At 38.2% G+C, this 18,632-nt stretch overlaps 1 protein-coding gene across 1 annotated transcript; it reads right to left on the bottom strand.

Moving 5' to 3' along the window:
* Positions 1–677: 677 nt before the first annotated feature.
* Positions 678–18,398, bottom strand: RGS13 (regulator of G protein signaling 13; the record flags this gene model as incomplete). Its single annotated transcript, XM_080824413.1, has 4 exons — positions 678–863; positions 2,045–2,211; positions 14,874–14,935; positions 18,334–18,398. 4 exons carry the CDS (start codon positions 18,396–18,398, stop codon positions 678–680), a joined length of 480 nt encoding a protein of 159 aa, XP_080680539.1.
* Between the last annotated feature and the right edge of the window lie 234 nt (positions 18,399–18,632).

Raw genomic sequence — 18,632 nt, 5'->3', positions numbered from 1 at the left:
GTTTTCTACCCTCATATCAATATACAAATAAATGAAGAATTTCATACATTATTAATAGCTTAGAATCATCCGCAATTTTTCACATGTAGAAGATATATGTGATATAGAAGTTTAATTATGAATATAATAGGAAAATTTTACAGATAAAATATCTCTCAAGGCACAACTTTTTATATTGCTCATAATATTAGACCATTGATTGTACTTCATATAGTAAGTTTGTCTACTAACTGAAGTTATTACGAGCACTCCATCTGTACAATACACTCATGCTAGAGACAGCTCATATAGCTACAGTTTTTAAAGAACTGATCTGTGCATTATGACAACAAAATTGCATTAGTAAGAAAACATCATTAGTTGACTACTGTAGTAAAAACTTCATAATATTGGTGTTATGAAGGCCTTCCTTTTTCTTACATGTTAAATGAGCTACACAGGCATGCCATAAATGGTGTTTTTCATGTTATAACTGTTCTAGAGTCCATCCCTTTGGGGATCTGTTTCTCTTTGAGAACGAGAAGAAATTAATATGCAATTTGATTTCTTCTATTTCATTCCTATTCTATTTCTGATTGTAAGTGTGTGATGGTGTGTATGTGTGTGTGTGTGTTAATTAAAGAAACAAAGCCAGCACTTTCAATACACCGTTTTCAATTTATACTTTTGAGTGTTAGTTAAGAATTGTTGTTGGGCGGAACAGTCTTCAGAAGTCTCTGGTACATTTCTGACTTTAGAAATCTGGGATAGGAATCCCTTTCCATGTGCATGTACACTATCCTTTGAGCCTCTTCAAAACACGTTTGAGTGGGTTCTTGAATATTCCTGATGATAGTTTCTCTTGTTGAACTGTCAATGTTAATCTGAAAAGTGAAATTACATGCAGAGCATAAGTAGGTATAATTGAAGATAGAAAACATAACGGAAAGGTTTAATTTTTTCCCCCTCTCCCCCCCCATTTTTTTTTTTTTTACTGGAAAAAGGTAATTTTTTCTGAAATTCTGTAGATATCCAAAAAGACTTTTAAGAGACAAACTTTGTTTTTTTAAAACCAAACATCCACCTTCATATCCCAAGTTAAAAAACAAAACAAAACAGAAAACACACAGCCCAAGACCAAGGAAATCTCGGAAACCATTGCTTACTTAGATGCACTGGTTTGTTAGTGGAGTCTACAAACAAGGAAGTTTATGAGATGAAGGTCTCTTTTAAGGAAAAGGGAAGTGGGTGCTATTTTAAAGTTTATCTTTCTTAGTAGTCATGAATGTTGGTTTCAATGAATATGCCCTAAAATGGGAAGAAGTGAAGAGAAGTGGAGAAATAAGGGAGAGAAGTGGTTATTTCAATAAACCAAGTATTTTCCAGATAAGAGTTTTGAGGAACAAGTCAATAATGTAGGATTGTCCTGTGAGATGGGAATCTCATATATCATTGTCCACCTTTATCCCTTGACAAGAATTTTCATTCCTTATTCTCTCTCTACCAGGAGGGGTCCCAGTGTTTCATGCACTCATAACTCTCTATTTCCTTGAAGCCATTGTAAACGATTGGCAGAAGTATCAGTGGGAATGTTTGCTGATTGGCTGGTTTGGAACTCAAGTGAGCAGTGAGTTTGCTGTGAAGGCACAGACTTTTCCCAAACCACTGGGGTATTCAACATGCCAGTGTATGGTATCTGTAGTTCCTTCCAGCAAAGTTGATTCTTCTTTACAAGGACTTAAGTCTCCTTTTCTCTCTCTCTCTCTCTTTCTAAAGAAACTCTCTCAGGAATTAGGATAATTTAGTGAGAAGAAGCTCTGGGGTCAGACAGGCTTAACTTTGAATCCTAACTCTCTCACTTATCTGCTCTGTGACACCGAACAAGCTAATTAACTTCTCAGAATCTCAGGCTTCTTATCTGTAAAATAAGGTCAGCAATATTGAGTTTGTAGCATAGTAGGAGATACTGGATATAAAGTGCCTGGCACATGTGTGTGCTTGAGAGATCTTAGTGCCCTCCCCGGGATGTACTGATTTCCATTAGCCGTCACTGTCACGTAGTTACCTCTCTAGGGGACTGTGGCTGGATGTAAATCTTATAAAGTTTTTTTGCCCTAGAAATTCTGCTCCACCGTGAGGCAGTTTTCTTATAGGTTTCACATGCCATCCAGAATTTAATATTCTCGTCACTGTGCTCCATTTTTAAGTATGCTGTATAGACTACTGGACCATCTAAAAGTAATGGAGAAATCAGTTTATTTTCATGGATCAAAATCATTAGAAAATCTGAACAATATTTAATGCAGGTTAAAACTAAAGTCTAAATCAAAGCTTCCAAATTATTCAACAAGTGAATATTATATAAAGATACACACACACACACACACACACACAGACACACACCACATCACACTTACATCCAAAGCATGTTTTGCCAATGCTAGTCAGTAGTGGAGTCATCGCTTCATGCCTTTCTTCTGAGTCATTCAGAGGAAAATATTCACTGAAGTGGGTGGGTTTGGGGCAGGAAGGTCACTGGGACTCAGAAAGAGGGCTTAAGTTGGATCAGTAGACAGAGCCCCATCATGAAACTGACATGAAGATCTAAGTCCTCCGGCCGAACTGGAGGGTCAGAACAAGGTTTAGAATCTCAACAGGCAGGTCAATTTTGAAAGAAAAATATCCAAGTCATGTAGAAGTAATAAACTGATCAGGTTGTACAGCCTGGGGTGTTTCTCAGTATCCAATCAGAGCAAGAGAACATGGATGGAGGAAAAGCTCAACTTCTCATTATGCTTTATGGTTCAAATGAGAAATGAAGGACCAGGCAAAGAAAGGAATTCAGGTGCAGTATTGGAAACTATCTCAAAACAGAGAACAGGACAGTGGGTATGTGCAGCATGACCATCAGATGACTCTTGATGCCAGAGATGATCATCGGTAGTTTTGGTATTAAGCTGTATTTTTGGAGTGGGTAGATAAGGACATATGTGTGAAAGGTGCTTTTCTGACTTAGGCACTATTTTGTAGAAAAGGGTTAGGCAAGCTCTCAGAAATATAACACATTAAAGAAAATCTCTGGGAGGACTAAACATTCTCGGTATTGAGGATGAACGCTCTCAGAACTTCTTTTGGTGACTGGGAAGTCTCTTGGCATATCTGAGAAATTGAATTGCTAAATGATGAAACAATGTAACTTTTAATTGATAGTAATAGAAGCCTGTGTGTAGGCACATTGAATATGTGACCAAGCATAGGATTTTGATTAACAATATTTTATTCAGTATTATTAACTGCCATAAGAAATAATGATACTGAGGTAGAGTACCAATATAAAGTCAAGTTTTCCTAGATCTTCGTATTACAGATTAGGCTGAGTTTTCTAGCGCTAGAAAGCTGTAACTCCTTGGCTTCTACTGGCTCTGTCAGCAGTGATACAAAAATAAAGATAGCAATTAAGATATTTTTATTCAAGAAAAAAAACTCAAAAAGAGGCAGATCCCCTCTTCATTTTGCAAGAAATGTGCCTTCGTGGGAACACACAAAATTAGAGCATGTCTCATGAATATCATGAAAGTCTAATCTTCATGACATTCGGTAGGAAATGGTTTGAAAGGAACAACACTTGAGTTGAGAGGACAGATGAGATGGGGATGGCACATGTATACAAATGTAACATAGGAAATGATATGGATTAGATATTTCTACCCAATGGGGGAGTACGTTTTATCTTAGATTTCAAACAAGAAGTTTCTTTTCACTGCTAAGCAACTTTAAGATGTGCCTTGCCTCATCACAGGCACAGAAAGCTGAGGTCAGAGACAATGACTGTAGCAAGTGCAGCTCCTCTTAGAGAAATAGCTGAATGGAAAGACACCCCCCCCCCGCAAAAAAAAATCAAAACAGAAAGCCATTTCTAGCTTAATTAGTAAAGATGGAAGACAATAATTTGCAGTGTGTGTTGAAAGAAATGGATTTCTAGTTAAGAAAATAAGAAGCAATTTGATACACTCTGTACTTAGTGGAATTTTGACAGTGCTTCATGAAGAACAGAATTTAAGAGTTCTAAAAGAAAGAAGTGATCTATGGAACAGGGTAAAAAACGAGATACCAGATAAAATCTATAGATCCTGGAATGAGAGTCAGCTCCCAGGCTACTTGGATGACTTGAGTGGATTGGTTGGGGCGGGGCAGGGGGTGGGGTGGGTAGAAGATGACTTGGAAACCAGTATGAGATTCTATGTTATAGTATTCTGAATTTGTGTTTATATTTATGTTTAGCCTCATTGCATAGTAAAATCTTTAGAGATTCTCATTTCAGAACCTGTCTGCAATCTGTGTCAGCCTTCTCTAACTTCTCTCCTGATTGAGTGGAGGAAGGATTTTATGGGGCTGGGCCAATGGTTCAACAGTTTTCAAAATACCCAAGGCCTTTGCTCATGAAACCATCCATGCATTGCTGTTGATATGTTATACGGATACTTGATACGATAGACTGTAGTATTGATCTTAGTTACTTCCTGCCCTTCTTATAGGAGGGTGACATTTTATGTCCTACTTATATCGATCAGCCTTGCCTATTGGACTTGTTTTAGCCAGTGAAATATATGCAATGTGCCATGTACAGCTGGAAGAAGAAGGTTTTAAGCAGAGAGTTTAAGCAGGTGGTCTGCCATTGCACTTCCAATTGGTCTTGCAAGGGACACATTCTGGAAAAGAACCTTTTGTGTGAAGGTCAGAATGAAGGTATGGAATAGAGCTGGAGCTGAACCCGGTCACTGGGTGATGTGAATAAGAAATGAACCTTTCTTGTAAATTAGTGGGATTCGAATGTGGTCTTTTACTGCATCATAACCTGACCTGGACCTGAAAGCCGACATGGATCACTTGAACCTCTCTGATATTTCAGAGAAGATTCTGGTGCCTGGAATCAGTAGACTCACATGGCTGATATGTTTTATAGAATTTTTATAACTTAGTCAAGTAAGCAGCTGACGATGCATTTGTATAAAAGTGTTCCAGGAATCTCAGTAATTATTAAAGTTGGAGCTGATTTGCTCAATTGAGAACTTCTACTGACTCACACAACAAATGAATTTAAAGGTGGAAAAGCCTTTTCCAAATCAGGCAGTGTGGCCCAAAGTCGCCCGTTCTGAAGTTGTAAATGCTACTCCTTCCTGAGCATTATACTCCAGAGACCGTGATTCTGCTTGGGCAGAGTGAATAAGGAGAAACAACTAGAATTGCTCATTAAATGGAGAAGATGGAAAAAAATAGGTTTATGTCATATATAATGCCTGCTTTTTTCTTAAGAATGCGAGTGATGCTTTTGGGAGTCTCTAGTATGTTCTTTTTAAGCTAGTCACTGAAATTAGTATTTCTATGACACACAAGGTAACACATGTCAGTATCTTGATGCAGAAGGAAAACGTGACATTCCTCCTGGCTGAGTCAGAACAGTGGCCCATCTGTTGCAGGATTGTTTTCTGCAAGGGGAAAAAGCTTACACCACAAATTAAATCCTAACGTTTTGCTATGTTGCAGTCTTTCATCAGAAATGCACCTAAAACAATTTTAAATTTATTTTATTTTCAATCTGTACCACTTGGGATAATAAATTCCATAATTGTACTAGACTCTATGTGAAGTTTTAAAGTAAACCTACTTTATTGAGATTCTCTAGTTTGGCTACTATGATATTAATCATTTATGATTTTTCTCTTAACTTCTTTTTGCTGTGTTATTATAAAAGTAACTTAAAGTACTATGAGTTGTTTTTAAATACAGAAAACTTCTAATAAAGATAATAATGATTATTGACAATTTGATATATTTCCCTTTGTTTTTTCAGTCCTTTGTTAGTTTAACTTTCTATCTAACTAGTATTCATTCATTGATACAAACATAGATACACATATAAATTACTGGCATTATACTGTGAAAGCAATTTTGTGTCATTCTTTCATATTTAATATGTAGAAACCCTTTCTTTTGATTTTTAAGGGTCACATACAAGTCTATTGCAAGGCTACCCTATTTTATATTTAGCTACCCTGCAATAGCATTGAATATCTATGATGTTTCCCACTTTTATGTTGTAAATTATCCTACATTGAATGTTTGGTGTATAAATCTTTGCATCTGTAATTACTTTCTTAGAATTAATTTAAAGAGTGGAATTCCTAGGTTGACAGATGTAGTATTTTTGGAGACTCTCGATACTTGTAAAATTGCTTTCAGAAAGATTTCTTTATTTTTCATTACTAACAGTAGTGTCAACGTGTCTGCTCACACCATCCTTTCCAGTCTGATGGGGGTAAAACCAGTGACTTGCAATTGTTTTAGATTTTTAATATATTAATGCCAAAACATTTTGTCTTTCTTACTGATCATATATTTTCTTTCTGTAAATTTCAAATCATCTGACAATTTTTTTTTTGCATTATTAGTGTTTTCTGGAATTTTTTCAGATCTTTACATATGAGAGACACTGTTATATTTATTGCATTATCTTCTGTTCTCTTTTTACATAGTATTTTTGTTTATGATTTTTGAGAAAAATATGTAAACCATCTAATCTGAAAAAAAAACAAACAAACTCATTTTGTCTACCTGACCTGCTTTCCATCTCTTTTGCACTTTGATCAGAGAAAAAAATCTCCATAGCAAAAATCTGGCCACAACCCTTTATTAATAACCTTTCAACCTTTTCCCATTATTGCTCTCATAAAAAAAGCCAGACCTGGGCAGTGGCTACAGGGCCCATGAAGATACAGTGTTCTCTACCTCGCTACCTCTTTCTTTGTCACTTCTGGAAACATTCTTGGTTTGAGTGTTGCTCCTGGCCAAGCCGTGTGCCGCCGCCATGCTGTTGTACAGGGAGTTCCTTCTGTGAGGTGGGCTTTGTACTCTGATCTAAGACTCATGCGGAGCATCTCAGTTTCTGGAAAAATTTCTAACACTCCCCTCCCCCAACTAAATAAGTGTTTCCCATCTGTTGACAAATAGCACCTAGTCCATCTTATATAATTATAGTTCCATCTCACCCTGCATCACAGTGGGTTCTATCTACCCCTTTACCTTTGATTACTCTCCCACTCTTCGGCTCATACTTTGCGAATTAGGACTGCGGGTCCGTCTTCACACGCCCAGCGCCTTTGCACTGCCTGGTATACAGCAGGTACTGACTAGACCAATGTGTCAGTCCAGGCTTTCGGACTCCTCATACTTCTATGTTTGAAAGTGATTCTCCGTAAGTTTTGAAAAGTGAAGAAGCAAACCATAATTATTTAGCATCCAGAGAGCACCAAGGACCAAGGGATTTTACCTGGCGTGTTGTTACTTTTTGTTTTTTTTGACACTGAGACAACATGTCCTAATGGAACAGGGATGTGTCTAAAAGCCCAGGTTTTGTTGTTTTGTCTTTCTCCCTCAAGGTGAACAAGTGCACGAGGAGTTAGAGAAGACAAATAGTATCGGGGGGAGGGGCTGCCACCCGGCAGGGGAGGTAGTGTGAGGGCTGCCCAAGGGAACCATGGCAACAGCAAGGGATTAGCAGAGGGCAGAGTAAATTATAGTGTAGGAAGCTGCAGATCCACAGCGGGCAGCACAGAATCTCTCTCAGATAAAGAGAGCTGAAGGAAAGGCTCTGTCTCTGGGATCAGGAGGCCTGTGATGGAATAACAACATCCATTCGTCACTGCTAATGTCTGCTTTGTGCCGGGCTGAAGATGCACCAGGCACAGGAATTGGACCCGTCTTCATGGCCTCCAGAGATATGATAGTCCTATAGCATCCAACCTGGCATTCCCAAGGCTGTTTGCAGGTGATCGTGATAACTGAGGAAGGAAGGAAAGTATATAACACCTTGAAGGATGACTTTGACCCAAATCAATGGTGCTGTAAACTCTGTGATTCAGAACACCTGCCTGTTTAGAATGGCTTAACTCTGTGTCTGCTCTGGAACAAACTGAAGAGAACATACAAAAATATGTAACTGGACTTTCTCATTTGAAATCATCTGGGCAAATTTTATGTGGGCACTCAACATTATACAGTCATTCTACCACCCTTCCGTCGTGTCTTGGTTCTTTAACTCACCAGAAACTATTTCATCTCTTCTCCCTTCTCCCTTCCCCATCTCTCCTCAGCTCTGCGCTGATGACCCTGTCTCAGACCTCACAGAGAGCACTGATTTCATCAGGTAGAGATTCCTTCATCTTCTCCCTCCTTTCTAACTTTTCTCCTGAAATGGAAACAATGTCTGAGCCATTCTTCTCTGGCTTCCATTTTATTATGCTTTCTCCATGGCTTTCCATTTCTTTGTTGCTCTTGAAATTGTCTCCACCCCCTTCTATGTCATCACTTTCTTTCTCTCTAATGGTTGCCATCACCTCTAAGAAAGCTACTATATTTCCCAAATAAAACAAAAAATGGCTCTTGACTCTATGTTCTCAGTACTGACCTCATGCCTCTTTCTAACCTCTACTCTTTTTTCTGCTGACCTTCACCCCAAAATTTATGTAAATAATTCCCTACATTCTCTCCCTTGTTTCCTGCTGACCTCTCCATTCCCATGCCCTTAAAACCGTTCCTGTCAAGGCACCACTGGCTTCCATATTGCCATATCCAGTGATCACTGGTCTTTCCTCATCTTACCTGTCTTCTCAGCAGTCTTTGACACAGTTCACAGCTCCCTTCCTGAAATATGCTCTTCTTTGCCTTTCATGGTGATGTACTGTTTTGGTCATCCTTAATTCACCCGAAGCTCTTTTTCTACCTCCTTTGCTGACTCCTCCTCTTCTCTGGATTTGGCAATATCAGCATGCACCTAAGCTCCATTTCTGGATCTCTCCTCTCCTTTCCCTGACACTCCCTCTTAGTGATCTCACAGTCCCAAGACTTCTATCAGAGTCTATATACTAAGTACTCTTGGCTTTGTCTTCCCCGCTAACTATAGTCTTACATGGTTTATTGCAATAGCTTCCCCAACCAGCTCTCTGTTTCTTTTTTTCAGAAGAGAACCAGAGGTTTGTTTTGTTTTGTTTTGTTTGCTTGTTTTTGTTTTGTTTTGTTTTTGGGGAAAGGGGCAGGGGCAGAGGGATAGGGAGAAAGAGAGAATCTTAAGCAGGCTCCATGCTGCGCTCGATTTCATGACCCCGAGATCATGACCTGAGCTGAAACCAAGAGTTGAATTCTTAACTGACGCCCCAGAGGGTACCCTTGAAATCACATTGATCCTTGTTACTCTGCAATTTAAAGCTTTTTATGTGGCCAATAAGGCTCATACTTATGTTATGGTGAGCATTGGTTATTTGAAGACACTGTCCTCACTCATATCTCTGGGCCTTTTAAACATGGCTTTCCTCTGCTTGGGCCACTCTGCCCACAGATCCCGGCCTGGCTGGCTGCTTCTCATTGTTCAGCTCTTAGCTCAAATTTTACCCCTTCTGACAGTTGTCCTCTAGTCATACACTTGAACTGTCCCCTTATATCTGTCTTCTCTTTGCCGTGTCGGCTGGTTTTATTTTCTTCAAAGCACTTACCCCTTTCTGGAATTAATGTATTCACCGTTTATTTGCGTGTTTGTCTATCTCCTCCCTCTAGAGGGAGCACATGAGCTGAACACAGTGACCCTGTAGGTATCTTTTTTTTTTTTTTTTTTAATTTTTTATTTATTTTCAGCGTAACAGTATTCATTGTTTTTTCACCACACCCAGTGCTCCATGCAATCTGTGCCCTCCCTAATACCCATCACCTGGTTCCCCCACCCTCCCACCCCGCCCCTTCAAAACCCTCAGGTTGTTTTTCAGAGTCCATAGTCTCTCATGGTTCACCTCCCCTTCCAATTTCCCTCAACTCCCTTCTCCTCTCCATCTACCCTTGTCCTCTATATTATTTGTTATGCTCCACCAATAAGTGAAACCATATGATACTTGACTTTCTCTGTTTGACTTATTTCACTCAGCATAATCTCTTCCAGTCCTGTCCATGTTGCTACAAAAGTTGGGTATTCGTCCTTTCTGATGGAGGCATAATACTCCATAGTGTATATGGACCACATCTTCCTAGATATTTGCAAATGACAGTACAGATAAAAGGTTGATATCCAGGATCTATAAAGAACTCCTCAAACTCAACACACACAAAACAGATAATCATATTAAAAAATGGGCAGAAGATATGAACAGACACTTCTCCAATGAAGACATACAAATGGCTACCAGACACATGAAAAAATGTTCATCATCACTAGCCATCAGGGAGATTCAAATCAAAACCACATTGAGATACCACCTTACACCAGTTAGAATGGCCAAAATTAGCAAGACAGGAAACAACGTGTGTTGGAGAGGATGTGGAGAAAGGGGAACCCTCTTACACTGTTGGTGGGAATGCAAACTGGTGCAGCCACTTTGGAGAACAGTGTGGAGATTCCTCAGGAAATTAAAAATAGATCTTCCCTATGACCCTGCAATTGCACTGCTGGGTATTTACCCCAAAGATACAGATGTAGTGAAAAGAAGGGCCATCTGTACCCCAATGTTTATAGCAGCAATGGCCACGGTCGCCAAACTGTGGAAAGAACCAAGATGCCCTGTAGGTATCTTTGACCTCTGTCCCAGGGCTGGGAAGGTTTACCAGGCACAGGGAACGACTGAAAGAATCATCCAAGCAAGTTAGTTGCAGTTTTACTAATTTCTTTCTATTTTGGGTCAACATCATTTAAGGAAAAATTTTTGGTAATTCTCAGGTACTTTTATGAGAAAGTAACAAATAGTTCTGACATTTTTTTTTCTGACCCATTAAAAAACTTATTACTACTTTTATGTCCATTTGCAAATAATGTAACTCTCCTAAAAACTTGGGTGTTTGGAAACTTGGAGGACTTTCTATCACCTGCAGACTTGGGGATTTTGCAGGGTACTTTCTGCTTAACTCATTATGGAGATTTCTTAATGAGACCAATTTTTACACTAAATCCTGAGGAATCCTACACACTGTCTCTCTACTGGACTTCTAAAATAGTTGACTATTTTTAAAGTACTGTCAGTCAGACCTCCTTATTATTTTACAACAGTCTGAATCAAGTCCCAGCTCAGATCTGCCTCTTGTGAGAAGCTTTCCCCAGAGACCTGCCATCCCTCCCCATCTATCTTCACCCCTTAGCACAAACCTAGTATGTATGTGCTACAGACCTACCTACGAGGTCTGTGCTAAGTGATCTGTTATTTCTAGTCTCCCTTCTTTATAGTTGTTCACAAATTGTTTATGGTGCATGTATATATTTTTTTAATCTTTAATTGCGGATGCCTTCAGGAAAGTACTTCCACTGTCCCTACATTATACATAGTTGGAACTCACTAGACACTTCACACAGTATGCTAAAACTCAAAGCGGTTTGTTCTTAGCAGTTGTTTGAGCAATCTGTTCATCCCTCAGAGTCTCATAGGATGCTTCACAAGTACACATTTTTCTTCAGTCACAAACTACACTTTTGGGATATACTTTAAGTGCTGCTCTTCTATAAGCCTGTCCTAACCCAACCTTGCAAGTAATTTTATGTCAAAGAAATGTGTGTCTGTGTTTTTCTTTCAATATCTAGAGCTTTTTTCTGCTTGTCAAATGTAATAATAGACTCTTCAAGGGAAAGGCAAAGCTTTATAAAACCATCCTTACTCTGGAAGCAAAAACCAAAAACAAACCAAATGAAACCAAACCAAACCCTGCCATTTAGCCCTTTCTTCATCTTTTGGTGAAAATGTTGTCAAAGGCTATTATTTTTAAAGAGTGTGTGTTTGCCTTGCCTTTGAAGTTCCATTCAGGATATTACTAGAAGTAACAATCACCATTTTCCACTTTACCCCAATGTGCTATCAGTTGTAGGCTTCCCTGTTTTCTTCTGGGAGATTTTCAGTTTTTGGAAAAAATCTACTCTTTTCCCTGTGTTATTTCATGTGGTAATGGGTGCATGGAATTTTTTTTTTCCCAAGAACATTGCCTGGTACCTAAGGGCTTAAGATTTAGTGACTGGATATTGAACACACATACTGTTTTTAAAAAAGTAACTTGTTTGTCAATAATGAATCCTTAAATAACATCTAGGCTATTAGCATTCTTAATTTCTAATTAAGGTCTTAATTTTGACAGGGTTCTGTTCTTAAATTGATGATATTCTTAGATCCCCTCATCTCAAGAGGAAGTTGAATTTAACTGTATTGTAATAGCTAGTACTTAATGGCTGTTCAGTAAACATCTCTTAAACCGATTCCTGTTCATCCATTGAGGCCTGGCTTAATACCTTTCTTTCCTACATGTAGTTTCTGAACTACATGTTCTTAGAAATAGTCTTTTAATCTATGTAGAAAGAAGCATCTACATATCTTAGGTAGAGAACGCATTTTACTAATGTCCTTGGTAAATGTAAACACACCTAATTCTCTGGCACATATAATGTTTCTTTGTTTTGTTTTGTTTTGAATTATCTTTCTGGTTGGGTGGTCCAGAGATTGAATTGTTTTATCCCTTTTTAAATTAAGTGATTATTAAATTTTACATGAATTTCACAGTAATTCAATTTCTCCTAAGATTCTTATTCTGCTTTTGCTGTTTTTAATAAAGAGCAGTATGCTGCCTTCCCATCCTCATCGTTACTGTAAACTTTGCTTATTCTCATGACACTAGACCTCTAAATAGCTAATTGTAATTAGGCTATCACTTGAGGTCCTTAGATCATTACCAAACAATTAACTTTATCACTTTGTTTATGAGGCCTTTAGGGCTGGTACAGAAACTTTTATGTAATATGGCTTGATATTTTGATCTTTTCTCACTAATATTTGTCTTATGTTATTATTCATTGAACATTTATTAAATGCCTATTGGATACAAAGCACATTTTTAGTCTCTGGGACGGGAGACGAAAGGTAAATGCTCTCTGATCTGCGTTCTCAGGGAATTTAAGATCTACTGAGAAAGTGTCTGTGGAAAAAACCCAGTATGCTAAATAACCATACTTAAAAGCAGAATAAATAATGATACTAACAGAAGAGAGACAGCGAGTATTTCCAAGAGATTGCAGGGAAAAGGTGGAAGTTGAATTTTACTAGCCAGGATGGGCAGATAACAGAGTAGACAGAGGACTTGCGGAGAAACCTGGAGCAGGTGTGCCATGGAACAAAGGTCACCCTGGCGGAGGGGTGTGTCATGTGAGGAGGCGGAGCTGCGGCTAAATCGTAGAAAGTGTGTTTGAGTTTGGCGATAAAGGGTCTTGAAGGCCAAGTTAGAGATTTTGAACTTTTTGGTAAGCAGCAAAGAAAAAGAAATGATATTCAGAGACATGCACTTTATTACTAATTAAAGTAACTACCAATTATTGCATGCCTAATCTGCATCAGCCTTTAAGCTAGGTGTTTTATGGCTAACGTAAACAATAATGCTGGAAAGATGGGTGATATTATCCCCATGTTGCAGATGGAGAATTTAAAACTTCAAGAGGGAGATTAATGTGTGATGTTGCAAAACCTGGATTGCAGCGGTTGGGACTGAAATCCAAATTATTTAGCGGAGGATCAATCGGTATAGCTGACGGAACATATGCTTTTGTCTCTTCCTCTCATTCCAGTGTTCTAAAATTGGCCAAAAAATTTCATTTTTAAAAATTCATAATCATGCTGGCAAACTGCATCACAAAATATGAGGAATACTTGAAAAGTAAAAGGCTGGGGCGATTCACAAGAAAACCCTGGCCTCAGATGTTTATTGGAAAGGGCTGTTAGGCTAGGTGGGAGCTCAGGTGGTGACCCAAGTCTGGAGGTGTGGATCCCAGTACGAAGGGCCATGAAGTAATTTCCAGAATAGCTGAGGAAGGGGTTCCTGTAGAAGGAGCCAGGGGTCTACACCTCTGACGGTCACACTCTGAGTCAGCTGTCTCCATACCAGGAGGGGCCCTTGTGTAAGAGAGCAGGAGTGCCCCCAGAAACATGGCCACCCCCAGGAGTAAAAGGAGGTACTCTATGCAGAGTCACCACCGACACATCCCATCAATTAAATCATTAAGTAGCATAGCTAACTCCCTCTCCATAGTCAATAGGTGTAAATAGATGAAATATTTGCAGAGTCTAATAGGGAATCTCAAATAAGAAGAGGCCTATAGGCAACAATTAGCAAACATTTGATGGGAACAAAGTCCATTTAAAAAAATACTAAATTCATCAAACAGGAGAATTTTCTATGAGTACCTACTACATTTTTTTTCCCCCATGTACCTGTCTTCTGGTACTTATCAACTTCCCAATTCTCTACCCCAAATACAAGTGGCTGTTCCCATGAGTGCACACACTTTTTTGTATTCCTTGCATTGAGCCTATGACTCTATCTCCCTAATATCCATTTTTGTGAACTTTCATTTACACCATCTGGATGTTGATACTTCCATACCACTATATGTAGACTTATATGAAGTCTCATGTAAGTCAGACACTGATAAAATGGAAAACTAACTCTGAGGAGTTTCAAAACATTAAGACTCAAACTTTTTCTTACTTTTGAAAGCACTAAGAGCAGCAAATTGTTGAGTTTTCTAAAATTCTAACTTTAGAAGGCCATGGTAAGGCAGTACGTGTTACAGTTTAAGCATATTTTCCAAGGGATTTTACACGTACACTTGTCAAAACTAAATATTCCCAGTGACTAATCTTGTTTTAATTAACACCAAAGAAAATAATAGTGGTTGACACGACAAACTATTTTCAGGTTTTCTTTTTTTAACTGGTGGCAGTTGCCATTTAGAAGGTTGTGAGAAGAGAGGCGTACATTCATCATCTAGTGCCACCTTTTTCTGTTAGGAGTGAAACTGACTAGTTAGTCAAAGATGAAATATACATAATACTCACATTTTGTAGCCATCAGCTTTTCAAAAGACTGGCCCCACTGTAATACTTCCTCCAAAGTAATGCTTTGAAAAGAAAAAGAAGGTGCTCATTGCACTAAAGTATTCTCAAGGTTTTGCTGAACTACATAGAAATACATGATCTTGAAAATAATGCCAAATTATAGTTGTACTCTATTTGTATGTGGTTTTGGATGGAAATTTATCTTTCTGTGATCTCCTACATTTTTTTACTTTCTAAATTACTAAACTTAAAAAAATTGTGAATATAGTATAAAATTTAAAAATAAATTTTAAAAGATAAAGATCCATAGTCCTGTAATTTCCCTATTCCTAAATTACTACTATTAATATTTTGATTTACTTGTTTTCAGTGTTTTTGTTACTTGTGTGTGTGTGTTTTTAACTATGAAGTAGCCATACTCTGTGTGTTTGTGTACGTGCATACTTTGTGTGTGTATACATATGTATGTATATATTTACTTGTATTAAGCTTTTTATATGTCATCACAATTATCTTAAAATCCATTTATAGTGTTATGACATAATTATAATATTATAATCTTTGATAGTCATTGTGGAGTGTTCTACAAGGGGCATTCTTTTTTTCTTCTTTTAAGATTTATTTATTTGAGAGAGAGAGAGAGAGAAAGAGAGAGAGAGAGAAAGAGAGAGAACGTGGATTGGGGAGGGACAGAGGGAGAGAATCCTCAAGCACAGACCGCAATGTGAGGTTCGATCTCATGACCTGAGCTGAAATCAAGAGTTGGCCACTTAACCAACCAAGCCACCCAGGCGCCCCTATAAGGGGGCATTCTATAGTTTACATAATTATTCTCAATGAGCATCTTGATTATTTCTCATTTTTTTAACATAAAAACTTGTGATTAAGACTTGCTATGCTCACACAGGGTAATTGCTTATGGGTGGGATTTGTAGAAGTAGAATTAAAGTGGGTCAAGAAATGCACATTTTTAAGGTTCTTGGTGTAAATTGCCAAACTGCATTTGGGTTTGCATCATGTGCTGCTGGCAGCAGTAATGTGTTGGCCCATGTAACTATTCACATCTTAGAGTTTATCCACAAAGTCTATTTGCATGCAGTCATATAATGAAGTTAGTAACCCTATATCTATTCTATGCAGATATTTTCTCTATTATTTGCTATAATTTTTTTTTTTTACATGCTGAGGGTTTGAATGTTTTTAAAGTGAATAATATGTGAATAAAGGATATAAAAACTATTTACCATTTCAAAAAGTCTGTGGAAAATACTGGGTTTGAGGCTTCATTTCTGTTCGTCTTTTGGGGCTTTGTGAGGTGAATTGGCAAGTGACTATGGATTCTTACGTATCATTTTATTTCTCTCCTTCAAAATACTCAATGTGTTCATTGCCATTCAGCTTATGATTGTTTCAGTTTACAATTGGTTCACTCTTCATCTTCCTGTTTCTGGTGATGTCAAGTCATCAGCTCACTATAGATACAAGCAAGCCCTATGCATTGGCTACACCCGCCATAGGGAGCTCCGTAACTGGTGTTGAGGGAACAGATATCAGCATTAGGAGGGACTTAACACAATGAAGGAGAAGATTAGTCAAAGAGGTTAAAAAATGACCTAGAACATGGGAAAATATCAGGAGTCTTAAAAAGGTCAAATGTCTTTTGTTTTCTACAAATTTGGATGGTCCTTGCCAGTTTTAGGTGGACTATGTGCATCAGTACTGAGGCTTAACAGTATACTGACGTTAAGATTGCTTTCAAAAAACATTTCCATGACATGGTATCTGACTCGTTGTTCTTTTCTCTTACTAGAACTTTAAGAACAGTAACCTAAAGTAACCTTTTCCATCCAGTGAAATGGTAAGTACTAGGCAAGGCATGTGGCATTCCTCTTTGTTCCCCCTGTTTGTTCCCATTATATAGGAAAAAAAGAAAATCTACAACATGAGCAAAGATGCTGTCATTGTCTTGGCTTAGCTTAAAATAAAACATTGGCACTTTGTTGTTGAGAGAATTGTTCTTTATCTAGGATTCATGAGGTTTATGGGAATAGATCACGATCAGAGTGATTACAGTTGGGGTTAAAGTTGTAAAATGAAATTTGGTTTTGGTTTAACCCCATTTTGCTTGGAATTTTTTCTGAGTATCTCAAGTTTCATGCTGTCCCATGGCTATTCAGGTGAGAGTATTTCTAAACATCTCTGTCCCCTCACCCACCCAGATTTCCTAATAAAAGCACCAGGTACAAAACAGGGGAGCATTCTGAGACCTCATGTCATTGTGGAAATGGGAATGAAGAGTCATTGGAGTCTGACAGTCCTGAGTTCTAATTCCAGTGCTGCACTTAATAGCTTTTGGTTTTGCCTAAAATATTTGAGCCCCAGTTTTATTATCTATAAGATGGGGATAATACCTACCTCTTGAAGTTATCTTGGAAAGTAGAGAAGGTCATGAACATACAACACCTATCAAACGACTGTTATCTACCAGCTTGTCATGACCGTGAATTCTCTTTCCCTGGCCTCCCTCTTCCCTGATGGCTGGTCTACAAGGCGAGTAGAAGGAAATGCGAGCCCTGGTGGTGAGACTCCATGGGAGTCATCAGCAGAAGAGATGGAAGCTATTCCCAAATTAGCCTACTTCCTCTCCCTCCCAGCACAGCAGCTTCACCTGGTTGTTTAAGATGCTGAGCTTTGGGTCTTCTTATCTCTTCCACCTAACACTGCAGCCTCCTCCTCACCTCACACGAATGCTTGTAAGTATTTTCAGATATTCTGCTACTACAGGGCAGGAACATGCATGCCAGGAGCTCTGACCATAGCAAGGGAGATGGGGCCAGGACTGAGCAGTCCAAATGGACTTGGTTAGGCACTCTGGTTAAACTAACACACAGTGATCCTCACTGTGGGAATCCTTGAGTGTGTGGGAATCCTTGAGGTGGAAAATCCAATCAAACGGTTTGTTACCCTTCTCTGGCATTATGCATTCCATTTTAGCAATCACTGTTCCCATCCAAATGGCTACATGTTTAGTTTGGCAAAATATCCAAGAGACTCGGGAGGTTGGTAAGCATCTGGTTATCCCACCCGTCTCCCTTCTTCCAAATAGACAGGAGGTTTCTGGCACTTTGTAGATGGAGGGTTAGAATCGTGAAAATATTTTGGATAAAGAATCTCATTTGAACGTAAACAATATAAAACTTTAAAGAAATCTAAGAGTGTTTATTCATAATAGACCCTGTATAAACATTAAACTTGCTTAATTCTCAAGTGTAAACCATAAATAATGAACATGAAACCTTAGGGTAATACATGATTGCTCTTCTGGTGGAATTGCTCATGTGTAAATGCAAATTTTACTCTCTGAACAAAATATATTAAATTAGCCATTGAATAAATGTACACCTACTTATCATGTGATACATATGCATTAGAACGGCCATCTAATTTAAGTGCTACTTACTTTGAAGGAAGCCTCTTAGATTCATCTCTGCACATCTTGCAAATCCAACAATTCCACCTGCTCATTTTTCTAAAGCAATACAAAATGTACTTAGTATAATTTAGTCATTTAAAATAATTATATGCTAGAGTCAACATCTCAGGAACACACAAAATTATAAATCATGAAAAAATAAGCATGAGTTTTTGAAATTAATGGGATACAATCACTGGTTGGGGTGGGGAGGAGAGACGAGAATAAAATAACTCATCTTATAAATATTTTTTTAGAAATACAGGTACTTCAAGTTGTGACCTTAG

Source organism: Martes martes (assembly GCF_963455335.1).
Source record: "Martes martes genome assembly, chromosome: 15".
Lineage (NCBI taxonomy): Eukaryota > Metazoa > Chordata > Mammalia > Carnivora > Mustelidae > Martes > Martes martes.
The sequence above is the reverse complement of the archived record's forward strand: the minus strand, read 5'-3'. Positions and strand labels throughout refer to the sequence as shown.